At 47.2% G+C, this 25,047-nt stretch overlaps 3 protein-coding genes across 3 annotated transcripts; 2 read left to right on the top strand and 1 right to left on the bottom strand.

Moving 5' to 3' along the window:
• The first annotated feature begins 3,262 nt into the window (after nucleotides 1–3,262).
• Nucleotides 3,263–5,217, top strand: LOC143889718 (ferritin-like catalase Nec2). The gene is made up of 3 exons (XM_077394024.1): nucleotides 3,263–3,624; nucleotides 3,752–3,977; nucleotides 4,624–5,217. Exons 1-3 carry the CDS (start codon nucleotides 3,296–3,298, stop codon nucleotides 4,999–5,001), a joined length of 933 nt encoding a protein of 310 aa, XP_077250139.1. The 5' UTR covers nucleotides 3,263–3,295; the 3' UTR covers nucleotides 5,002–5,217.
• A 12,378-nt stretch (nucleotides 5,218–17,595) lies between these two features.
• On the top strand, nucleotides 17,596–19,534 carry LOC143889717 (ferritin-like catalase Nec2). The gene is made up of 3 exons (XM_077394023.1): nucleotides 17,596–17,957; nucleotides 18,085–18,310; nucleotides 18,941–19,534. Exons 1-3 carry the CDS (start codon nucleotides 17,629–17,631, stop codon nucleotides 19,316–19,318), a joined length of 933 nt encoding a protein of 310 aa, XP_077250138.1. The 5' UTR covers nucleotides 17,596–17,628; the 3' UTR covers nucleotides 19,319–19,534.
• A 630-nt stretch (nucleotides 19,535–20,164) lies between these two features.
• On the bottom strand, nucleotides 20,165–23,423 carry LOC143889716 (ferritin-like catalase Nec2). Its single transcript, XM_077394022.1, has 3 exons — nucleotides 23,104–23,423; nucleotides 22,583–22,808; nucleotides 20,165–20,767 (listed from the first exon to the last, which is right to left on the bottom strand). Exons 1-3 carry the CDS (start codon nucleotides 23,394–23,396, stop codon nucleotides 20,351–20,353), a joined length of 936 nt encoding a protein of 311 aa, XP_077250137.1. The 5' UTR covers nucleotides 23,397–23,423; the 3' UTR covers nucleotides 20,165–20,350.
• Between the last annotated feature and the right edge of the window lie 1,624 nt (nucleotides 23,424–25,047).

Genomic DNA, 25,047 nt, shown 5'->3' with positions numbered 1-25,047 from the left:
GACAAAAGACCTGCCCGGCCTGACCGTCCAGCGCCTTAGCCGGACAGGATATGGCGCAATCCCTAGACGCCAAAAGACCTGCCCGGCCTGGCCGTCCAGCGCCTTAGCCGGACAGGATATGGCGCAATCCCTAAACGTCAAAAGACCTGCCCGGCCTGGCCGTCTAGCGCCTTAGCCGGACAGGATATGGCGCAATCACTAAACGCCAAAAGACCTGCCCGGCCTGGCCGTCCAGCGCCTTAGCCGGACAGGATATGGCGCAATCGCTAGACGCCAAAAGACCTGCCCGGCCTGGCCGTCCAGCGCCTTAGCCGGACAGGATATGGCGCAATCGCTAGACGCCAAAAGACCTGCCCGGCCCGGCCGTCCACAGCCTAAGCCGTACAGGATATGGCGCAATCGCTAGGCGACAAAAGACCTGCCCGGCCTGGCCGTCCAGCGCCTTAGCCGGACAGGATATGGCGCAATCCCTAGACGCCAAAAGACCTGCCCGGCCTGGCCGTCCAGCGCCTTAGCCGGACAGGATATGGCACAATCACTAAACGCCAAAAGACCTGCCAGGCCTGGCCGTCCAGCGCCTTAGCCGGACAGGATATGGCGCAATCACTAAACGCCAAAAGACCTGCCCGGCCTAGCCGGACAGGATATGGCGCAATCGCTAGACGCCAAAAGACCTGCCCGGCCTGGCCGTCCAGCGCCTTAGCCGGACAGGATATGGCGCAATCGCTAGACGCGAAAAGACCTGCTCGGCCTGGCCGTCCACAGCCTAAGACGGATAGGATATGACGCAATCGCTAGGCGACAAAGGATCTGCCCGGCCTAGCCGTGACGCCCAGGAGATATGCCCGGCCATGACGCCCAGGAGGTTTGGCCGGCCGGACTTCTAGTCCAAATTTTGGCCGGACTGGATAGTCCAGAGGCTCCTGTCCGGCCGTGCTCCTTCAGGCCAATCTTCAAGGCCGGACCAGGCCGCCCGGAGGCCCCTGTCCGGCCGCGGTTTCTTCTGGCCCAGTCTGAGGCCGGCCCCAGCTGCCCAGAGGCCTTAAGGCCGGCCGGATGCTGTTTTAACCCTCTTTTTGCTTCCCCTAGCCACTGTCACGACTCGGAGAACCAGGGGGCAACTGATGGGGTCCAAAATCTGCAACCAATCGGCTGTTGACACGTGGCCCTCACAGGGACCACTGCAAAGCCAACACCTGTCCCTGCTAGGTATGACACCTGGACCAATCGGGGACTTCCACCTGCCTCTCCTAGGTATGAAACCTGGTCTATACAGGGGCTACCACCTGTCCTGGACAGGTGGCTCAGAATCACTATAAATAGCCTTCACTTGTGCTAAGGTGAGGGATCTGAGATCAAAACCCTAAGCTTTTTGCTCTGACATTGCTCTGCACTCCTGCTCATACTGACTTAGGTGTCGAAGCGCCCGTCCGGAGCACCACTCCGGGTTGGTCTTCCGACCCTTTGTATCCTTGTCTGTGCCCTTGTGCAGCGCATGACTCCATTGGCCCTTCAGCTGTGGCTTGCCAGATCAGCCCTTCCGGCCCTACCATAACCTGTTACCAATTTTAGACCTAACACATGTTTACTAAATTTTCTCCAACTATTTTTTTCAAACAATTACCATACCCAATTCGCAGGAAGGCATCCTCGGCTCGTTTTTTCAGCAGAGAACGGCCACGTAGAAGCAGATTTTGTCTTATTCATTTAATTCATCTGAGGTGGTCATTCTCTCCTTAAAGAGTGAGCCGTGAAATGCCTACCTAGCAAATCTCCCGAATATATCTGAACTTCGTAACTATGACCTCAATGCCTAATTAATAATGTGAGCCTTTTAGCCTTGAGTAAAACATATTAGTAAAAATCAATTCAGAATTACCTGTGTAATTACTTATCTAGTAGGCACGCAAGGGCCCACTTCCGATCGCTATTCGATTTTGATCCGACGTGATTGGATTCATATAAGTAAGCCAACTGGACATAAAAGTAGATTGAATTCACTCCAAAAGCTTAAGCTCTTGGAGGAGAAATTATAAGATGAATTGGCATAGAAACACATATTCATCATCCCATCCTTCACATATGATCCAACAGCAGCTCCACTTGATCGAATCAAATATCAAAGGTGGTACTTCAATCGTACCACCTTTACGTGTTTCTAGCTACACCCATTCATCACATAATTTCCCACTACTGGAGATGTCGTTATTTAATATTTTATACTTAAACACTCTCCGTGCTAGGAACTTAACACAGAACATGACCTTGGATATGAGAGAATTGAAGAAATGATCCATGTAGACAAACCCAACTAGTGTCAGGATTAGACTCAGTCAGTTTGAACCGGGTACACTCTTTCACCTTCTTCATAAGATTTTTCGAAAGGATTCATTAGCCGACCCCAACTAGTTTGGGACAAAGGCTTAGTTGAATTGAGTTGAGTATACTTAAACACTCCCCCTCACGAGTTTTGAACCCAAGACCTCTGCTCTAATACCATGTGAAGAAAACCAATCACTCCAAAAGCTTAATCTGTTGGAGAAGGTGCTATTTAATCTTTTATACTTTAACAACTCTATTTCTTTGGACGTGAAATGGGCATAAAACAAATTTTACCGACATTTTTACGAGGAAAAAAGGTCACAAAATTTGTTTTACCTCGGGGTCGAAATTGACGGAGCTTAAAGAAGAAAATAGTTTGGCCTAGTTTTACGACCTGTTTAGGAATGGAAGTGGATCAGTCAAATAGTGCCATATGTCATGCCCTGTAGAAAGTGGTTAATGTGCAAACCACACGTGATCTTTAGGAAATCTTATCATCGTACTTAATCAACGGTCTAGATCCTCCTATGAGGTGGGGCCAAGGACAACACACCGCATTTGAGATGGCCAACAATATGAATGGGCCCAATCACCATACATGTGGTTCCATGATGTATATAATTTTTTTCTTATTAGACAAAGAACGGGCCGTCTCGGGCCTGTTCAATGATCCAAGCTATTGATCCACTAGGCCCATCCGCTACCCAGGGACCATCCATAAAAGCCTGGCCCAATCACTTGCCCTCCTCTTATGGAGACTTCTTCTCTCTATTGACTAGGTAAATCAGCAAACACGAACTGTCCTCAAAGAAATCAGGGAAATCAAAACCTCCCCTCACTCTAAGTGGAGCCAAATTCGTTGACTATTCAACCTCCAATGAAACTCACTATGTGAAGTTCACTACATATTCCTCTTATAAATAGATGGCCATCCATTTGAGATAATCCCACAAAGTAAAGAGAGCAAAGAGCCATGGCTGTGTCTATTTTCACCTTGAGCCTCCTTATCTCTCTTGTCCTTCTTTTCTCCAACACTCACTCTTCTATCATTCAGCTCCCTCAAGAAGACTCTCCCATCTCAGTCCCTGAATGTGACATAGACCTTCTTGAATTCCCTCTAAATTTTGAGTATCTTCAAGCTGAGTTCTTCCTCAGAGCCTCTGTAGGTCATGGTTTGGACAAAGTTGCACCCAATTTATCCATGGGAGGACCACCACCCCGCGGTGCGAGAAGAGCGAATCTCGATCCTCTCACGAGAGATATCATAACCCAATTCGCACATCAGGATATCGGTCATCTAAGGTTGCTTTCTTCATTTGAGACTGAATTACTATCTGAGTTTTTTTTTAAACAATTGTGACCTCAACTTTTTCATGTTTCTTGTGTTTTTTCGTCATGGTTTTGCATTTATTTTTTTCAATTTGTGTAGGGCGATCAAGAGCAATGTTCAAGGATTCCCAAGGCCACTGATGGATTTGAGCCCGAGGTGCTTTGCGGCGATGATGGATGAAGCATTTGGTCACCCATTGCAACCGGCTTTCGACCCTTATGCCAACAATATCAACTTCCTTCTTGCTTCATACCTCCTTCCCTATGTTGGATTAACTGGATATGTGGGCATAAATCCTGGCCTCAAGGGAGCTCTTTCTAGGAGGGTAAGAATCATGAGAGAGAGAGAGAGAGAGAGAGAGAGAGAGAGAGAGAGAGAGAGTAATAACAAGGAATGATTTTTTTTGTTTGTTATGATTCGACCCAACTAGGGTCTGGATTTAGATCAGATCCACCCATGACCAGGTCATGATATTGTTCCGAATCTAGTCGAATAATGTTCCTCGGATCCTACCCTTAGTGTTTGAATCCAAGTCAATGTGGATTTGGATGGTTTTTCAGACTACTATCCACCAACAAAGTAAAGATGCATTTTACCAACGTAACAAAAATTACAGAATGTGTGAATATTTACACATTTATTAAATATATCTACTAAAATAACCTTATATTTATACAAAATCATGATAACCTTCTCAATTTATACCAAACCATACAAAACATGTGAAGGAATTTATGTAATTCATTGGATTGATCTTTATGGGACCCTAATCAGATCCTGAAATACGGACACATGAAGGATCCATGGGATTAAAATGTATTTAATTTGTTTGGATCCTGAGGATCTATCAGACCATCTGGGTCCTTCCACAGCCTAAACTCGGCCGATTTCTCCAAGTCAATTATTAACTTCTTGATCATAATTACAAATTCCGAGTTTAAGGCGCTAAACTCACACTTTCCTATATGCAGCTTGTTGCAGGGCTTCTTGGAATGCAATCCGCGCAGGACGCTGTGATAAGGACATTGCTCTACGAGCGAGGCATGATGAAGGTTCAACCTTATGACATCACAGTCTCAGAATTCACAAAGCGAATTTCGGATATGAGGAATAGGCTCGGCGGGACCGGAGTCAAAGACAAAGGCATCATTGTTCCACCAGTGATGGGCCCGGAGGAGAAGCATCCAGGCTGCGTGCTCGCGGGGGATAGATATGCTGTGGCTTACGAGAGAACGCCGAGAGAAATTTTGAGGATCCTATACGGGAAGGACACCGCACATTCGCCTGGTGGTTTCTTCCCCGATGGAGCTAATGGCAAGATTGCTAGAGGTTATTTGCATAGTGATTAGAGTTTAGAAGGTGGTAGTGTCTTAGGTGACTATTAGTATTGTCATAATCTTGCATTTGGTGTCTCTAGTGATTAAGCCTAAGACAATAAATGTGAGTTTCTTTGGGAACTTTAGAGAGTAATGCACGTTGGAGAAATTTGTTTTAGGAGAAGTTCGATATATTATGGGGCCATAAATGTGAACATTTGCTCGTTTAGAGAGTGGGATTGCCAATAATATTCTCTCTCTCTCTCTCTCTCTCTCTCTCTCTCTCTCTCTCTCTCTCTCTCTCTCTCTCTCTCTCTCTCTCTCTCTCTCTCTCTCAGAGACCTTTCACAACTGACTAAAAAAGGTATAACAAGGCCAGTTCTTCCCATTATCAAAATATGCTCGCACCAACATTTGGCCAGTGTACGTGATCGGATTTATTGATCTGATCGTCACCCGGCAACAAGCAAAACAAATACAAGAAAAACCGAAAAAGAAAAATAACCAAAATTCTAAACCAAGACCCATCAAGGAGGTAGGAAATCACAGACTTCCAATGACGCTCTAGAAGCTCCCTCCTTAGATAACCAATCGGCCTCACAACCGACCTCCTCACATGATGAAATGAGATAGACGATCCAGCCACTCGATCCAAAATCTCATCAATCCAGTGCGCAAAATCTTAGACCCTTGATCTACCAAGAATTAAGCTTAGTTTATAGTTCCTCTATAAGATCGGAGTCTCGATTGCACATGCATTTTCCCATGTGAGGCGCTAAAAATTGATTATTAGCATTGACCCTCATATCTACTTATCTATGTCAATTGATAAATTGATTAGTGAAAATTGTCAATTGGAAAGGTTGAAGGAAAGGACATAGATCATCGACATTTCATTAATTAATATTGGAGCGTTGAGTACAAAATAACACATCACTAGTTCTTCCTTAAAAGCAAAGCCCTTATTTTCTATTTAGATCATAAAAAGGAAAAGTAAAAGTCCACATCAGTTACACAAAATGACATGTCATCAAACAACAGTCCACGTGTCATATTTCAGGGCACGCTGAAGTGGCATATGTGCCGGGAAGGTAGATTTTTGCCAATGTACCATCGGCACCGGCCGGAAAGAACCCGCCGGTAACGTATTCCAAACCTGAGCCATAAACAATCCTCAATATCTCTTGTGGGGTCCTCGAGAAGGAGACCGAGTAGTTATCACCATCAATGATGTTGCCACGAGTCCACCCCTGGTCCCAACCATGCTGCAAGGTGGGCGGGATAATCACGACGCCATGATCTTTGTTTGTCGAATGGGCAAGTCTATTTCTGAGGACGGAGATGGCGTCGGTTAGCTCAGCCACTGTGATAGAGTATGGATATGGACGAAGTTCTGAAGTTTGGTAGAGAAGAGTACGTATCACTGCATCTTGACCGGATTCTACAGCCAGAAGCCCGGCCACCAGCTGAAATGAAATTAACCCAATTTCCACATGCATTTCATAATTAGTCATGTATACTTTAAAAAAATTCTTTGAATAATTGAAAAGTTCTTGAAAAAATCTTGCATTCTTTAAATATCCCGAATTTTTTCAACCTAGTTTTAAAGTTTAAAAATCCCAAACAATACAAAACTAATGAGCATTTTTTCAAATTTAGTGTAAGTGTTCCAAATGAAACGGCAATTTTTTGAATTAAATATAAATTTGACGAATAATTTGTCAATTTCTCATTTATTGTTTATAATTCTTGTGAAGTACCCATTAAAAAAAAAAAATTCTTATGAGGAATTCAAAATTATTGTAGTGAAAACTGAACTCACACCCTAATGTAACAAACACAAGCAATTAACATTGGCAGTTTGGCACCAACTTAATTTAAAATTCGCACAAACTCAGCTTGTCTTTTCTTTTTTAATGAGCTTTTCGAAAATTGTGACAGCCTTTGGCAACTGTTTGAGAAATAAAATACAAGCTGGGTTTGTGCAAATTTTTAAAACAAGATAGTGCCAACATCAGTAGCCTAGAAGAAAGCATGCATGTTGATGGGTCCAAAATCTGCAACCAATCGGCTGTTGACACGTGGCCCTCACAGGGACCACTGCAAAGCCAACACCTGTCCCTGCTAGGTATGACACCTGGACCAATTGGGGACTTCCACCTGCCCCTCCTAGGTATGAAACCTGGTCCATGCAGGGGCTACCACCTGTCCTGGACAGGTGGCTCAGAATCACTATAAATAGCCTTCACTTGTGCTAAGGTGAGGGATCTGAGATCAAAACCCTAAGCTTTTTGTTCTGACATTGCTCTGCACTCCTGCTCATACTGACTTGAGTGTCGAAGCGCCCGTCCGGAGCACCACTCCGGGTTGGTCTTCTGACCCTTTGTATCCTTATCTGTGCCCTTGTGCAGCGCAGGACTCCATTGGCCCTTCAGCTGTGGCTTGCCAGATCAGCCCTTCCGGCCCTACCATAACCTGTTACCAATTTTAGACCTAACAGATTTGGCGCCATCCGTGGGACCCCGGAACAAAAAGCTGTTCGGAACCTCACTCAAGCAATGGTAGGGAAAAACGGAAAGCATGTGCCAACCTCCCGGACGACCCGGGCTACAGCCCCCCGCGAAGGAAGAAGCGAGCGACTGGCCTCGCAGATGGAGGCCGGGGCGGTAGGGAAGCAAAGTCCGACCCACTCGGACCCTACCCCGACCCCAAGGGAGATGCGGGCCCTTTTCCAAGAAATGACAGCTGTGATTGCGCAGTTCAGGAATCCGGCCCCCGCACTCCAGCAGCACCCAGTCGAGGCTTCTCAGCCCACCCAGAGGAGGGGAAGCTCCCGCAGAGAGAACACGCCCCTGCCCCGGGAACAGACTCGTCACTCCACAAGACGAGATCACCTCTCCCGGGACAAGCATGTGCGCCCCGAGCCTCGCCTACATCACCGGTCACGATCTCCCTCCGTACAAAGGCATGGCAGCAGGAGAGACCCCACGCACGGAGAAGGATCGCGGCACCGGCGAAAGAGTCCGGCCAGTCAGTCCGGCTCTGCTGTGAGCCCGCCGGCAAGAAGAGAGAGGCCCGTCCACCGGGCAGAGAAGAGAGACGACCCGATGTTACTAAGGATTCAGCAGATGGACCACCGGATTGAAGAGCTCGCCAGAGAGCAGGGCTGGCCTGCCTCCCGGATCTTCACAAGCGCTCCCCCATTTTCGGACAGAGTGCTCAGCGCGGCAGCCCCCGCGGGCTGGAAGATGCCGCAGATTTCGCAGTATGACGGGACCACCGACCCCGTGGACCACTTGGAGACTTTCAGGACTACAATGCTCCTCCACGGGGCGTCGGATGGATTCCTTTGCCGGGCATTCCCCACCACATTGACTGGAGCCGCGAGGGACTGGTACTCGCGGCTCAAACCCAGGTCCGTGGACAATTTCGATGACTTTGGGGACGACCTGGCCCGTCACTTTATGAGCAGCAGAAGACCCAGGAAGACGACGGCTTCGTTGATGGCCCTCAGGCAGGGAGATGATGAGGCCTTGAAAGTGTTCGTTGGTCGCTTTAATAGGGAAGCCCTTCAGGTTCCCAACCTGGATCCCTCCGCGGCCACGAATGCCCTTCTGGCCGGCGCTCGATCAACTGACTTCAGACGAGCAGTGGCCCGGCGCAATCCGCAGTCCCTCGCAGACCTGATGGCCGGGGCAGAGGAGTACATCTCGGTGGAGGAAACTCTCGTCGCCCTGGACTCTGCTAGCAAGAGAAGGCCTGAGGAGAAGAACCCTACCAAGCAGCGTAGGGATGATAAATCTCAGAAGAAGGAGAGAAGCCCTTCTCGCAAGGAGAGAAGCCCTTCCCGAAAGGGGAGAAGCCCCCACCCGAGAGAGCATTACACGCGGCTGACCGCGTCCAGAGCACAGATCCTGGCAGCCATTCGGGAAGAGGATTTCATCCGGTGGCCGGAGAGGCAGACCTCGTCGGGGAAAATAAACATGTCCTAGTACTGCAGGTTCCACAAGGACCACGGCCATGACACCAATGCGTGCATTCATTTGAAGGAGGAGATCGAGCAGCTGATCAGCAGAGGGTACCTCGGAAGGTACTTAAAAATGATGACAACAGAAGAGAGCGCAAGAACAAGCCGAGGAACAGAGGCAGAAGCCCCCGGGGCGCTCAACCTCTGGGCGACCGCATCCAAGCTCCTGCGCCGGCCAGCCCCCCTCCTCAGGTACCTCAACCTCAACCTCATGGTATTATTGGTACCATTTCAGGAGGGCCGACCGCGGGAGGAACCTCTTCATCAGCCCGCAGGACTTATGCCCGGCAAGTCAACGCCGTCCATACCTGCAGCAAGAAGGCCAAGCTAGAGAACGAGATATCCTTTTCAGATGCAGATCTCGACGGCCTGATCCTCCCGCATGATGACGCCCTGGTCATCACCATGCTGGTGGCGAACTGGGAAATGAAGAAGATCTTGGTCGACAACGGGAGCTCCGGAGACATCCTCTATTATCACGCCTTCGAGCAGATGCTGATCGGAACTGACCGTCTGAAGCCGGCCAACTCTGATCTGTTCGGGTTCTCCGGAGAAGTTGTCAAAGTTGAAGGGCAGATCGAGCTTCCAGTTCTTATCAGGGAGCCGCCCTGCCAGTCCTTCGCCATGGTGAACTTCTTGGTGGTAAGGGCCAAGTCGGCCTACAATGCTATCCTGGGACGCCCCGACCAGAATCTCCTCCGAGCTGTTCCCTCCGCCTATCATCAGAAGATGAAGTTCACTACACCAGGAGGTATAGAGGAAATCAGAGGGGATCAGCCCCAGTCGAGGCAGTGCTATGCAGCGGCACTGAAAGGGAAGAATGCGTCCGAGTCTCTGCCAATCGAGCTGTTTGATCTAAGGGATGAAGCCCAGATCATAGTAAACGAACCAGCCGAGGACCGTATATCTATCCCGTTGTACAGCGATGACGACCAGAGGGTTGTCCAGATCGGCTCTGTCCTGTCAGAGGCCGCGCAGCAGGATCTTGCTCAGTTCCTCAGAGCTAATGCAGATGTCTTTGCCTGGGCTCCTTCAGACATGCCCGGCATCGACCCTGCAATTAGCACCCATGAGCTCAGGGGCCTTTGAAGGCCTGTAAAGAATCTCTGTAATTAAATTTCAAAGAGAAATAAACTGGAGTTGTCACTAAACTGTGTCCCTCACTTTTGAGTCACTAATATATGCCAGCTCCTCCAATCAAAGACTCTAAGTGTTTGCAGACTTAGCTCTCAGCCTAAGTGTTTGCAGACTTAGAGAACGGCAGTGGTTCACTCCGGCGCGTCCAATTTGGTGTGGAGATCAGTTCCAACCATGGACCCGCACTAGTGGAAAACCACCTAAAAGACCTGCCCGGCCTGGCCGTCCAGCGCCTTAGCCGGATAGGATATGGCGCAATCGCTAGACGCCAAAAGACCTGCCCGGCCTGGCCGTTCGGCGCCTAAGCCGGACAGGATATGGCGCAATCGATAGACGCCAAAAGACCTGCCCGGCCTGGCCGTCCACACTTAGCTCTCAGCCTAAGTGTTTGCAGACTTAGAGACCGGCAGTGGTGCACTCCGGCGCGTCCAATTTGGTGTGGAGATCAGTTCCAACCATGGACCCGCCCTAGTGAAAAACCACCTCAAAGATTCTAAGTGTTTGCAGACTTAGCTCTCAGCCTAAGTGTTTGCAAACTTAGAGAACGGCAGTTGTGCACTCCGGCGCGTCAAATTTGGTGTGGAGATCAGTTCCAACCATGGACCCGCCCTAGTGGAAAACCACCTCAAAGACTCTAAGTGTTTGCAGACTTAGCTCTCAGCCTAAGTGTTTGCAGACTTAGAGAACGGCAGTGGTGCACTCCGGCGCGTCTAATTTGGTGTGGAGATCAGTTCCAACCATGGACCCACACTAGTGGAAAACCACCTAAAAGACCTGCCCGGCCTAGCCGTCCAGCGCCTTAGCCGGACAGGATATGGCGCAATCGCTAGACGCCAAAAGACCTGCCCGGCCTGGCCGTCTGGTGCCTAAGCCGGACAGGATATGGCGCAATCGATAGACGCCAAAAGACCTGCCCGGCCTAGTCGTCCACACTTAGCTCTCAGCCCAAGTGTTTGCAGACTTAGAGACCGGCAGTGGTGCACTCCGGCGCGTCCAATTTAGTGTGGAGATCAGTTCCAACCATGGACCCGCCCTAGTGGAAAACCACCTCAAAGACTCTAAGTGTTTGCACCCTTAGCTCTTAGCCTAAGTGTTTGCAGACTTAGAGAGCGGCAGTGGTGCACTCCGGCGCGTCCAATTTGGTGTGGAGATCAGTTCCAACCATGGACCCGCCCTAATGGAAAACCACCTCAAAGACTCTAAGTGTTTGCAGACTTAGCTCTCAGCCTAAGTGTTTGCAGACTTAGAGAACGGCAGTGGTGCACTCCGGCGCGTCCAATTTGGTGTGGAGATCAGTTCCAACCATGGACCCGCCCTAGTGGAAAACCACCTCAAAGACTCTAAGTGTTTGCAGACTTAGAGGGCAGAAGTGGTTCACTCCGGCTCGTCCTAATTGGCTTATAGACCAGTTCGGCCAATGACATCCGGACAACCACTCCGGCTCGGCAGAAAGACAAGGAAGAAGCACAGACGTCATAAATACAAAAAGCAAGGCAGCCGTACAGACAGTTGGACAAAATTGAATTTGTATTCATATTACAAAAGTGCCATTTTCGCCGAGCTGGCTTACAAAGAATGAGCCTCATGGGCCATTACAAAAAGTACACAACCAAAAAGAAAGATAGGAGCAAGAGGGCTGCCACTCAGGCCTCCTCGTCGACCACCTCCTCGGTGACTGCCTCTGAAGTAGGGACTGCAACCTGGCCGGCCTCAGTGGTTGGGGCGGTGACCTCGGAAGCCAGAATGACTTCCTGTTCCACCTCGATGGGTTGGGAGGAGTCCGGTTCGTCTTCTTCCTCCTCGTCCTCCTCCTCCTCCGGAGGTGCATACGGGACGGCCAGTCCGTCGAAGGAAATGTCGGGGTAAGTCTTCTTCACCTGATCGGAGCAGAAAAGGAACCCCGCCTTATAGGCCTGGAGGCCCAGGTGGAAGAACTGTGTGTCCTTCCTCTTCTCAGTTTCCTTCACGGCCGCCTTGATAGCCACCTTCTCCCTCTGACCGGCTCTCTCCTGCGCATTTAGGAGATCCTGCACGGCCTGGTTTTTGACCCTCTGCAGCTCGTCCTTCAAGCTGTTGAATTCGGTCTCTTTGATCTGGACGGCTTCGGTAAGCCGGTCCTTCTCCTTCTGGAGCTGGCTCTTCTCGGACTCTATCTGTGTGAGCGTCTCAGAGAAGAGATAATGCTTCTTGGCCATGTCCCTTGAGTACACCTGGAGTTGATAGAGGGCGGAGGTGATTGCCGCTTCGCAGGTCTCCGGCGCCTCCTTCTCGACGTCCCGCCGGTCGCGCGGGAGGACGCCCTGGTACACCACTTCCGCGGCCACCTGGCTATCCCCCAGGCCGGTGTCCGTTTTCTACACCGCCCAGTTCGGGCGGAAGACGTTGTCGCCTCTCGCCGCCGTGGCGGCAGGGATGCCCAGAACCGGCCTGCTGTGTTGGGGCTTTGTCACCCCTGCAAACCCGGAGCTCTGTCCGGCGACATTTGCCCGGCTCGACTTGACGGAAAGCTTATGCGTCGCCCGGCTGCTTTTAAGAGGCTCGGCCAGTGCGGCCATTGCCGGAGTTGACTCCGGCACCTTTCTTTTCTTGCCCTTGGGTTGGGGCTGCTCCTGCGTTGGGGACGCTTGGGAGGTCTGCCTGATCTTGTCCAGCATGGACATCTGCTTCACCATTTCTGAACGCGAGAACAGAACACTGTTAGAACTATAAAAAAAAAGAGGAACAGTTCAAAAAATAAAAGCTGGCCTAAAGAGTCTACGTACGTGCCGGCGTCGCACGACTGATCCCGAGCGCTACCAGGACGGCCTCCTCGGAAAATTACGAGCAGTTTATTTGACCACGCTTCAGCTCTTCCTTGATCAGAGCGAAGGTCATGTGGTCGTAACCCTCAAGGGCTGGCTTTTGACTAAGGTTCTGGGTGTCCGGCGTTCTCCATTCCAACGAGAACGGCCAGTGGGAGCCCGGCTCGGTGTCCCTAACGTAGAAAAACCTGTTCTTCCATGTGTGAATGGAAGTAGGTATGCCAGTGATCATTTTCACTTCGGGCCGTTGGCTGATGTAGATCCAGCCGCCGTCCTTGTGCCTCTTCAGGTGCACACACATCCTGAAGACGGGCATGGTGGGGTTCCTACGGAGACGAACTCCCAAAAAATAAAGGAAGCTGACCAGCGTCCTCCAAGAGTTCGGCACGACCTGTGTAACCGCCAGCCCGTAGTACCTCAGCACATCGACAAAAAACGGATGCAAGGGAAGCCTGAGCCCGGCCCAGAAGGCTTCTTCGTATAGGCAGAGATCTGCACTATCGTTGCTGGCCCGGTCCCCTTCAACGGCCGCCCTCAAAGTGTACCGATCAGGGATACAGTATTTGTCCCTGACGGCCTGAAGTTTGCCCGGCCCCAGACGGTTCACCTCGCGCAGGGCCCCGATGTTGTACTGCGGATTGGCCTCCATCCGTGCCTCCGCTATCACCTCGACGGGCGTGCGCGGCAGGCGAGGAACTACCGCCTCAACGTCCTCTTCGTCGCCGCTGGTTTCTACCCGGTGCGGTCCGTCCCCACGGACCGGGATTGTGTCTAAGTCCACAATCACTTCCTCCCCGCTCTCCTCTTCTACAATTATTATCTCTTCGTCCTCAACACCGGCCTCCGTAGGATAGGACGGCCTCGTCCTCTCCGACACCCCGGACCCCGTACTACTGGTCGAACCGGGCTCCTCTGAGCCTGAGTCCGACTCCGAACTAGTGCTAGACATTAAAAGGGGAGAAAAGAAAAGCTAAAAGAAATTACCGAACTGAAGTGTTGACCGAAGATCTCCGGGCTCACTGATCCGAAGCGGGCAGAAATTTGAATAGCCGAGCAGAAGAGGAGGAGAGTAAAATGTGAAAAGTGAAAAATGAGGAGTAAAACTCCGGTATATATAAGCTGGGAAGAGCGGGAAAAATCCCGCCCTTTTCCCACCAGCCGGAGTGCGCCACGTCACCTACCGCATTAAATGCGCCACGTCACCTACCGCATTAAATGCGCCGTCCGCATTAAATGCGAGGCACAAGTTCCAAAGTGATTAGGCGCCAAAAGACCTGCCCGGCTTGGCCGTCCAGCGCCTAAGCCGGACAGGATATGGCGCAATCGCTAGACGCCAAAAGACCTGCCCGGCCTGGCCGTCCACAGCCTAAGCCGGACAGGATATGGCGCAATCGCTAGGCGACAAAAGACCTGCCCGGCCTGACCGTCCAGCGCCTTAGCCGGACAGGATATGGCGCAATCCCTAGACGCCAAAAGACCTGCCCGGCCTGGCCGTCCAGCGCCTTAGCCGGACAGGATATGGCGCAATCCCTAAACGTCAAAAGACCTGCCCGGCCTGGCCGTCTAGCGCCTTAGCCGGACAGGATATGGCGCAATCACTAAACGCCAAAAGACCTGCCCGGCCTGGCCGTCCAGCGCCTTAGCCGGACAGGATATGGCGCAATCGCTAGACGCCAAAAGACCTGCCCGGCCTGGCCGTCCAGCGCCTTAGCCGGACAGGATATGGCGCAATCGCTAGACGCCAAAAGACCTGCCCGGCCCGGCCGTCCACAGCCTAAGCCGTACAGGATATGGCGCAATCGCTAGGCGACAAAAGACCTGCCCGGCCTGGCCGTCCAGCGCCTTAGCCGGACAGGATATGGCGCAATCCCTAGACGCCAAAAGACCTGCCCGGCCTGGCCGTCCAGCGCCTTAGCCGGACAGGATATGGCACAATCACTAAACGCCAAAAGACCTGCCAGGCCTGGCCGTCCAGCGCCTTAGCCGGACAGGATATGGCGCAATCACTAAACGCCAAAAGACCTGCCCGGCCTAGCCGGACAGGATATGGCGCAATCGCTAGACGCCAAAAGACCTGCCCGGCCTGGCCGTCCAGCGCCTTAGCCGGACAGGATATGGCGCAATCGCTAGACGCGAAAAGACCTGCTCGGCCTGGCCGTCCACAGCCTAAGACGGATAGGATATGACGCAATCGCTAGGCGACAAAGGATCTGCCCGGCCTAGCCGTGACGCCCAGGAGATATGCCCGGCCATGACGCCCAGGAGGTTTGGCCGGCCGGACTTCTAGTCCAAATTTTGGCCGGACTGGATAGTCCAGAGGCTCCTGTCCGGCCGTGCTCCTTCAGGCCAATCTTCAAGGCCGGACCAGGCCGCCCGGAGGCCCCTGTCCGGCCGCGGTTTCTTCTGGCCCAGTCTGAGGCCGGCCCCAGCTGCCCAGAGGCCTTAAGGCCGGCCGGATGCTGTTTTAACCCTCTTTTTGCTTCCCCTAGCCACTGTCACGACTCGGAGAACCAGGGGGCAACTGATGGGGTCCAAAATCTGCAACCAATCGGCTGTTGACACGTGGCCCTCACAGGGACCACTGCAAAGCCAACACCTGTCCCTGCTAGGTATGACACCTGGACCAATCGGGGACTTCCACCTGCCTCTCCTAGGTATGAAACCTGGTCTATACAGGGGCTACCACCTGTCCTGGACAGGTGGCTCAGAATCACTATAAATAGCCTTCACTTGTGCTAAGGTGAGGGATCTGAGATCAAAACCCTAAGCTTTTTGCTCTGACATTGCTCTGCACTCCTGCTCATACTGACTTAGGTGTCGAAGCGCCCGTCCGGAGCACCACTCCGGGTTGGTCTTCCGACCCTTTGTATCCTTGTCTGTGCCCTTGTGCAGCGCATGACTCCATTGGCCCTTCAGCTGTGGCTTGCCAGATCAGCCCTTCCGGCCCTACCATAACCTGTTACCAATTTTAGACCTAACACATGTTTACTAAATTTTCTCCAACTATTTTTTTCAAACAATTACCATACCCAATTCGCAGGAAGGCATCCTCGGCTCGTTTTTTCAGCAGAGAACGGCCACGTAGAAGCAGATTTTGTCTTATTCATTTAATTCATCTGAGGTGGTCATTCTCTCCTTAAAGAGTGAGCCGTGAAATGCCTACCTAGCAAATCTCCCGAATATATCTGAACTTCGTAACTATGACCTCAATGCCTAATTAATAATGTGAGCCTTTTAGCCTTGAGTAAAACATATTAGTAAAAATCAATTCAGAATTACCTGTGTAATTACTTATCTAGTAGGCACGCAAGGGCCCACTTCCGATCGCTATTCGATTTTGATCCGACGTGATTGGATTCATATAAGTAAGCCAACTGGACATAAAAGTAGATTGAATTCACTCCAAAAGCTTAAGCTCTTGGAGGAGAAATTATAAGATGAATTGGCATAGAAACACATATTCATCATCCCATCCTTCACATATGATCCAACAGCAGCTCCACTTGATCGAATCAAATATCAAAGGTGGTACTTCAATCGTACCACCTTTACGTGTTTCTAGCTACACCCATTCATCACATAATTTCCCACTACTGGAGATGTCGTTATTTAATATTTTATACTTAAACACTCTCCGTGCTAGGAACTTAACACAGAACATGACCTTGGATATGAGAGAATTGAAGAAATGATCCATGTAGACAAACCCAACTAGTGTCAGGATTAGACTCAGTCAGTTTGAACCGGGTACACTCTTTCACCTTCTTCATAAGATTTTTCGAAAGGATTCATTAGCCGACCCCAACTAGTTTGGGACAAAGGCTTAGTTGAATTGAGTTGAGTATACTTAAACACTCCCCCTCACGAGTTTTGAACCCAAGACCTCTGCTCTAATACCATGTGAAGAAAACCAATCACTCCAAAAGCTTAATCTGTTGGAGAAGGTGCTATTTAATCTTTTATACTTTAACAACTCTATTTCTTTGGACGTGAAATGGGCATAAAACAAATTTTACCGACATTTTTACGAGGAAAAAAGGTCACAAAATTTGTTTTACCTCGGGGTCGAAATTGACGGAGCTTAAAGAAGAAAATAGTTTGGCCTAGTTTTACGACCTGTTTAGGAATGGAAGTGGATCAGTCAAATAGTGCCATATGTCATGCCCTGTAGAAAGTGGTTAATGTGCAAACCACACGTGATCTTTAGGAAATCTTATCATCGTACTTAATCAACGGTCTAGATCCTCCTATGAGGTGGGGCCAAGGACAACACACCGCATTTGAGATGGCCAACAATATGAATGGGCCCAATCACCATACATGTGGTTCCATGATGTATATAATTTTTTTCTTATTAGACAAAGAACGGGCCGTCTCGGGCCTGTTCAATGATCCAAGCTATTGATCCACTAGGCCCATCCGCTACCCAGGGACCATCCATAAAAGCCTGGCCCAATCACTTGCCCTCCTCTTATGGAGACTTCTTCTCTCTATTGACTAGGTAAATCAGCAAACACGAACTGTCCTCAAAGAAATCAGGGAAATCAAAACCTCCCCTCACTCTAAGTGGAGCCAAATTCGTTGACTATTCAACCTCCAATGAAACTCACTATGTGAAGTTCACTACATATTCCTCTTATAAATAGATGGCCATCCATTTGAGATAATCCCACAAAGTAAAGAGAGCAAAGAGCCATGGCTGTGTCTATTTTCACCTTGAGCCTCCTTATCTCTCTTGTCCTTCTTTTCTCCAACACTCACTCTTCTATCATTCAGCTCCCTCAAGAAGACTCTCCCATCTCAGTCCCTGAATGTGACATAGACCTTCTTGAATTCCCTCTAAATTTTGAGTATCTTCAAGCTGAGTTCTTCCTCAGAGCCTCTGTAGGTCATGGTTTGGACAAAGTTGCACCCAATTTATCCATGGGAGGACCACCACCCCGCGGTGCGAGAAGAGCGAATCTCGATCCTCTCACGAGAGATATCATAACCCAATTCGCACATCAGGATATCGGTCATCTAAGGTTGCTTTCTTCATTTGAGACTGAATTACTATCTGAGTTTTTTTTTAAACAATTGTGACCTCAACTTTTTCATGTTTCTTGTGTTTTTTCGTCATGGTTTTGCATTTATTTTTTTCAATTTGTGTAGGGCGATCAAGAGCAATGTTCAAGGATTCCCAAGGCCACTGATGGATTTGAGCCCGAGGTGCTTTGCGGCGATGATGGATGAAGCATTTGGTCACCCATTGCAACCGGCTTTCGACCCTTATGCCAACAATATCAACTTCCTTCTTGCTTCATACCTCCTTCCCTATGTTGGATTAACTGGATATGTGGGCATAAATCCTGGCCTCAAGGGAGCTCTTTCTAGGAGGGTAAGAATCATGAGAGAGAGAGAGAGAGAGAGAGAGAGAGTAATAACAAGGAATGATTTTTTTTGTTTGTTATGATTCGACCCAACTAGGGTCTGGATTTAGATCAGATCCACCCATGACCAGGTCATGATATTGTTCCGAATCTAGTCGAATAATGTTCCTCGGATCCTACCCTTAGTGTTTGAATCCAAGTCAATGTGGATTTGGATGGTTTTTCAGACTACTATCCACCAACAAAGTAAAGATGCATTTTACCAACGTAACAAAAATTACAGAATGTGTGAATATTTACACATTTATTAAATATATCTACTAAAATAACCTTATATTTATACAAAATCATGATAACCTTCTCAATTTATACCAAACCATACAAAACATGTGAAGGAATTTATGTAATTCATTGGATTGATCTTTATGGGACCCTAATCAGATCCTGAAATACGGACACATGAAGGATCCATGGGATTAAAATGTATTTAATTTGTTTGGATCCTGAGGATCTATCAGACCATCTGGGTCCTTCCACAGCCTAAACTCGGCCGATTTCTCCAAGTCAATTATTAACTTCTTGATCATAATTACAAATTCCGAGTTTAAGGCGCTAAACTCACACTTTCCTATATGCAGCTTGTTGCAGGGCTTCTTGGAATGCAATCCGCGCAGGACGCTGTGATAAGGACATTGCTCTACGAGCGAGGCATGATGAAGGTTCAACCTTATGACATCACAGTCTCAGAATTCACAAAGCGAATTTCGGATATGAGGAATAGGCTCGGCGGGACCGGAGTCAAAGACAAAGGCATCATTGTTCCACCAGTGATGGGCCCGGAGGAGAAGCATCCAGGCTGCGTGCTCGCGGGGGATAGATATGCTGTGGCTTACGAGAGAACGCCGAGAGAAATTTTGAGGATCCTATACGGGAAGGACACCGCACATTCGCCTGGTGGTTTCTTCCCCGATGGAGCTAATGGCAAGATTGCTAGAGGTTATTTGCATAGTGATTAGAGTTTAGAAGGTGGTAGTGTCTTAGGTGACTATTAGTATTGTCATAATCTTGCATTTGGTGTCTCTAGTGATTAAGCCTAAGACAATAAATGTGAGTTTCTTTGGGAACTTTAGAGAGTAATGCACGTTGGAGAAATTTGTTTTAGGAGAAGTTCGATATATTATGGGGCCATAAATGTGAACATTTGCTCGTTTAGAGAGTGGGATTGCCAATAATACTCTCTCTCTCTCTCTCTCTCTCTCTCTCTCTCTCTCTCTCTCTCTCTCTCTCTCTCTCTCTCTCTCTCTCTCTCTCTCTCTCTCTCTCTCTCTCTCTCTCAGAGACCTTTCACAACTGACTAAAAAAGGTATAACAAGGCCAGTTCTTCCCATTATCAAAATATGCTCGCACCAACATTTGGCCAGTGTACGTGATCGGATTTATTGATCTGATCGTCACCCGGCAACAAGCAAAACAAATACAAGAAAAACCGAAAAAGAAAAATAACCAAAATTCTAAACCAAGACCCATCAAGGAGGTAGGAAATCACAGACTTCCAATGACGCTCTAGAAGCTCCCTCCTTAGATAACCAATCGGCCTCACAACCGACCTCCTCACATGATGAAATGAGATAGACGATCCAGCCACTCGATCCAAAATCTCATCAATCCAGTGCGCAAAATCTTAGACCCTTGATCTACCAAGAATTAAGCTTAGTTTATAGTTCCTCTATAAGATCGGAGTCTCGATTGCACATGCATTTTCCCATGTGAGGCGCTAAAAATTGATTATTAGCATTGACCCTCATATCTACTTATCTATGTCAATTGATAAATTGATTAGTGAAAATTGTCAATTGGAAAGGTTGAAGGAAAGGACATAGATCATCGACATTTCATTAATTAATATTGGAGCGTTGAGTACAAAATAACACATCACTAGTTCTTCCTTAAAAGCAAAGCCCTTATTTTCTATTTAGATCATAAAAAGGAAAAGTAAAAGTCCACATCAGTTACACAAAATGACATGTCATCAAACAACAGTCCACGTGTCATATTTCAGGGCACGCTGAAGTGGCATATGTGCCGGGAAGGTAGATTTTTGCCATTGTACCATCGGCACCGGCCGGAAAGAACCCGCCGGTAACGTATTCCAAACCTGAGCCATAAACAATCCTCAATATCTCTTGTGGGGTCCTCGAGAAGGCGACCGAGTAGTTATCACCATCAATGATGTTGCCACGAGTCCACCCCTGGTCCCAACCATGCTGCAAGGTGGGCGGGATAATCACGACGCCATGATCTTTGTTCGTCGAATGGGCAAGTCTATTTCTGAGGACGGAGATGGCGTCGGTTAGCTCAGCCACTGTGATAGAGTATGGATATGGACGAAGTTCTGAAGTTTGGTAGAGAAGAGTACGTATCACTGCATCTTGACCGGATTCTACAGCCAGAAGCCCGGCCACCAGCTGAAATGAAATTAATCCAATTTCCACATGCATTTCATAATTAGTCATGTATGCTTTAAAAAAATTCTTTGAATAATTGAAAAGTTCTTGAGAAAATCTTGCATTCTTTAAATATCCCGAATTTTTTAAACCTAGTTTTAAAGTTTAAAAATCCCAAACAATACAAAACTAATGAGCATTTTTTCAAATTTAGTGTAAGTGTTCCAAATGAAACAGCGATTTTTTGAATTAAATATAAATTTGACGAATAATTTGTCAATTTCTCATTTATTGTTTATAAATTCTTGTGACGTACCCATCAAAAAAAAAAAAAATTCTTGTGAGGAATTCAAAATTATTGTAGTTAAAACTGAACTCACACCCTAATGTAACAAACACAAGCAATTAACATTGGTAGTTTGGTACCAACTTAATTTAATATTCGCACAAACTCAGCTTGTGTTTTCTTTTTTAATGAGCTTTTTGAAAATTGAGACAACCTTTGGCAACTGTTTGAGAAATAAAATACAAGCTGGGTTTGTGCAAATTTTTAAAACAAGATAGTGCCAACATCAGTAGCCTAGAAGAAAGCATGCATGTTTACTAAATTTTCTCCAACTATTTTTTTCAAACAATTACCATACCCAATTCTCAGAAAGGCATCCTCGGCTCGTTTTTTCAGCAGAGAACGGCCACGTAGAAGCAGATTTTGTCTTATTCATTTAATTCATCTGAGGTGGTCATTCTCTCCTTAAAGAGTGAGCCGTGAAATGCCTACCTAGCAAATCTCCCGAATATATCTGAACTTCGTAACTATGACCTCAATGCCTAATTAATAATGTGAGCCTTTTAGCCTTGAGTAAAACATATTAGTAAAAATCAATTCAGAATTACCTGTGTAATTACTTATCTAGTAGGCACGCAAGGGCCCACTTCCGATCACTATTCGATTTTGATCCGACGTGATTGGATTCATATAAGTAAGCCAACTGACATAAAAGTAGATTGAATTCACTCCAAAAGCTTAAGCTGTTGGAGGAGAAATTATAAGATGAATTGGCATAGAAACACATATTCATCATCCCATCCTTCACATTTGATCCAACAGCAGCTCCACTTGATCGAATCAAATATCAAAGGTGGTACTTCAATCGTACCACCTTTACGTGTTTCTAGCTACACCCATTCATCACATAATTTCTCACTACTGGAGATGGCGTTATTTAATATTTTATACTTAAACACTCCCCGTGCTAGGAACTTAACACAGAACATGACCTTGGATAGGAGAGAATTGAAGAAATGATCCATGTAGACAAATCCAACTAGTGTCAGGATTAGACTTAGTCAGTTTGAGCCGGGTAGATTCTTTCACCTTCTTCATGAAAATTTTCGGAAGGATTCATTAGCTGACAAAGGCTTAGTTGAATTGAGTTGAGTATACTTAAACACTCCCCCTCAGGCATGACCCGCTTTTTAGGGTTTGCCTAGATGTGGCCCAGCCTTTTGGGTTGGTCATGACAAATGGTTTTTTAATATCAAGGAGTTTTGAACCCAAGACCTTTGCTCTAATACCATGTGAAGAAAACCAATCACTCCACTGTTGGAGAAGGTGCTATTTAATCTTTTATACTTTAACAACTCTGTTTCTTTGGACATGAAATGGGCATAAAACAAATTTTACCGACATTTTTATGAGGAAAAAAGGTCACAAAATTTGTTTTACCTCGGGGTCGAAATTGACGGAGCTTAAAGAAGAAAACTTGAATGGTACTAAGGAAAATGAAGAAGAAAATTTGAATGGTACTAGGAAAAATTGACTAGAACTTTGCTTACGCTCTTAATAGAACTTGAATTGAGGTAAGGGGCTGTGCCAGCATAACCAGTAAGACCAATGTATGGGATGAGATAGCAGGCAATAAGGAAGTTGAGGTCGCTGATATAAGGATCGAATGGTGGGATGAGGGGTTGGCCTAGGGCATTATCCATCAAACGGGCGAAGTTGGCCGAGCTCAGATTCAACAATGGCCTTGGAAACGCACCCACCGCTTGCCGGATCGCCCTGTAACATGTCAAATATCTGGGTAAACCAAACAAACATCACACTCAAATGTTCAAAAAAACACATTAATTCACTCAAAACTCAGACGAGTCGACTCAAGATTGGTTCAGTTAACTCGATACTTTGCCGGGTCAGTTCAGTTTTGCTTTGGCCATTTAACAACATATCAGTAAACATATCTTCCTGATATGCTTTTCAGTTGACTCGATAGCCATTTGAAATGTAGTGTAACATTTCACAAGCTAATTCTCAGATAACATACAGGTGAGCTCAAGTAGGGATGAATGAAACCAACCTCAAGTGTCCAACCTCCTGATACGCAAATTGGATCACAATGTCTCTCACGAGCCATGACAGCGACGCCTGTCTTCCGCCAACAGGGGGAGGACCTCCCATAGCTAACTCTGGTTCAACTCTATCTAAGCCATAACCAAGAGCACCAAACAAGAAGAACTCTGCTTCCAAGTACTCCAAATTCAAGGCAAATTGAAGCAATTCAACATCACAGGGAGGGGGAGGGGGAGACTGGGCCTTGGTATATAGGAAAGATTCTAGGGAGAAGAAGAGGAAGAGGAAGATGAGTCCCATTTTTTGTTTAGGGAAATAATATGACTATATGAGGAGAAGGAGAAATATATATGCTTCAATTAGATCTTGTTTGGTGCCAAGAAAGCCCGGCAACAATTGCATGGGAAAGCTTCTTAATGCATCTTTTAAGGACGGGTTGCAAGTTTTAAGCTCAAATACGGCCACCATCTTTACATGGCAAAGGTAGAAATTTAACCTTCGCCTATCTAGAAATGAGGGTTCTCCCTAATAGATAAGGGAATTATTGATATTGACATATGAAGCTAGGTATTTCTACATTGTCCAAATTGTGGTTGCATGGAAATCAACAAATAAATAAATGAGAAAAAAAAATGTAAACCAATAACACGAGAGATTCATGTGATTCATCTCATTCTTTAATTAACATCTCTATAGGCAAAGGCAATCCAAGAGCTTCCATTGTAGGCAAATATTATACAATACAAGATACCTGATAACTCTACGACCAATACCTTATGCAGAAAATCTACGATCAAATATATAAGTTTCACCCAAACCTATGAAAATCTACTTTTAGATAAAGAAAAGAATTATATTTTGTGCGAGTGCACTCAGTCCCTGCCCAACCGCGTAGTCAGCCTGTTAGGACCTGATCAATACGCCAAAAGCTCCAGAACTGATGGAATGCATTAGGATGGGCCCTTTAAACCTGTCCCATACCAGTCTGCAGGGGCAGAGCCGGGAATTTGTTCTGCGGCAGAGAATGGCTGTCATTTGATAATCAATAAATTAGTAGAAACACAAAAAATCAAAAGACGGAACAAATTCCAATTTATTTTTTTAATTAGAAAATATATTAATATTTAATTTTTCATGCCAATAATGGTCCCACTATGGTGGGACCCACGATAAGGAATTAGAGATCATCTTAGCCATTGAGTATATTCTAGATCGTTGATCTTAATCATGTGATGATATTGATAATATGAGTTAATTTGGCTTCAAGGGAAACACAAATAAATAGATAAGTTACGAAAAAAAAATTACAAATCCAGAACACAAGAAATTTATATGAAACTTACATTTTGATGGGGTGGATTTGGCATGTTGGGCTGCCATTTGACACGTAATGTTTTGATCAGTGGAGCCCACCATCTCCCTCTAAGCGATGCATAAGGTGGAGCCTACAATTTACACGTATTCCCGAGATTTTGTGTTGTGTTTGCAGGAAGTTCGGTATTTTTCAATATATACAATGGGGCCCACTTATTAGGATGAACCGAACCATTCATTTGTTGGGCCAAAACGTAAATAGGTTTCCTCTAGACCTGGCAAACGAGACCCGTGCCTGCGGGTCGACCCAACCCACCCGCAAATTTGCGGGCACAAGTCGGGGTTTTAGTGACCCGCCAAAACCGATCTACAGGTGACCCAACCCGCAAAAACATGGGTCAGGTCGGGTCATGTCAACCCTCGGGCACCTGCGATTTTTTGGATTTTTTTAAAAATAGAAAATGAGATCAAGGCTAAGAGCATCTCACTTTTTGAGCTGGAATAGTGCACTTGTGTTTGGAAATCAGCCCTTCTAACAGGCTAACAACATCTCACTTTTTTAGGACTCCCAACTTCTAGCAGCTCATGAGCATTACTAATTTACTATGCATGAATACACTTCCTATTTTTCAAAATG

Source organism: Tasmannia lanceolata, unplaced genomic scaffold (genome assembly GCF_043159265.1).
Source record: "Tasmannia lanceolata isolate RefF3 unplaced genomic scaffold, GAP_Taslan_0.1 ptg000013l, whole genome shotgun sequence".
NCBI lineage: Eukaryota > Viridiplantae > Streptophyta > Magnoliopsida > Canellales > Winteraceae > Tasmannia > Tasmannia lanceolata.
The sequence above is the reverse complement of the archived record's forward strand: the minus strand, read 5'-3'. Positions and strand labels throughout refer to the sequence as shown.

What these genes read in the sequence shown, in the direction of transcription:
- LOC143889718 (XM_077394024.1), top strand. Translation starts at nt 3,296, where the DNA reads ATGGCTGTGTCTATTTTCACCTTGAGCCTCCTTATCTCTCTTGTCCTT. An exon ending in CAGGATATCGGTCATCTAAG is followed by an intron (nt 3,625 to 3,751) that starts GTTGCTTTCTTC and finishes CAATTTGTGTAG; the next exon opens with GGCGATCAAGAGCAATGTTC. An exon ending in AGGGAGCTCTTTCTAGGAGG is followed by an intron (nt 3,978 to 4,623) that starts GTAAGAATCATG and finishes TCCTATATGCAG; the next exon opens with CTTGTTGCAGGGCTTCTTGG.
- LOC143889717 (XM_077394023.1), top strand. Translation starts at nt 17,629, where the DNA reads ATGGCTGTGTCTATTTTCACCTTGAGCCTCCTTATCTCTCTTGTCCTT. An exon ending in CAGGATATCGGTCATCTAAG is followed by an intron (nt 17,958 to 18,084) that starts GTTGCTTTCTTC and finishes CAATTTGTGTAG; the next exon opens with GGCGATCAAGAGCAATGTTC. An exon ending in AGGGAGCTCTTTCTAGGAGG is followed by an intron (nt 18,311 to 18,940) that starts GTAAGAATCATG and finishes TCCTATATGCAG; the next exon opens with CTTGTTGCAGGGCTTCTTGG.
- LOC143889716 (XM_077394022.1), bottom strand. Translation starts at nt 23,396, where the DNA reads ATGGGACTCATCTTCCTCTTCCTCTTCTTCTCCCTAGAATCTTTCCTA. An exon ending in CAGGAGGTTGGACACTTGAG is followed by an intron (nt 22,809 to 23,103) that starts GTTGGTTTCATT and finishes GACATGTTACAG; the next exon opens with GGCGATCCGGCAAGCGGTGG. An exon ending in ATTCAAGTTCTATTAAGAGC is followed by an intron (nt 20,768 to 22,582) that starts GTAAGCAAAGTT and finishes ATTTCATTTCAG; the next exon opens with CTGGTGGCCGGGCTTCTGGC.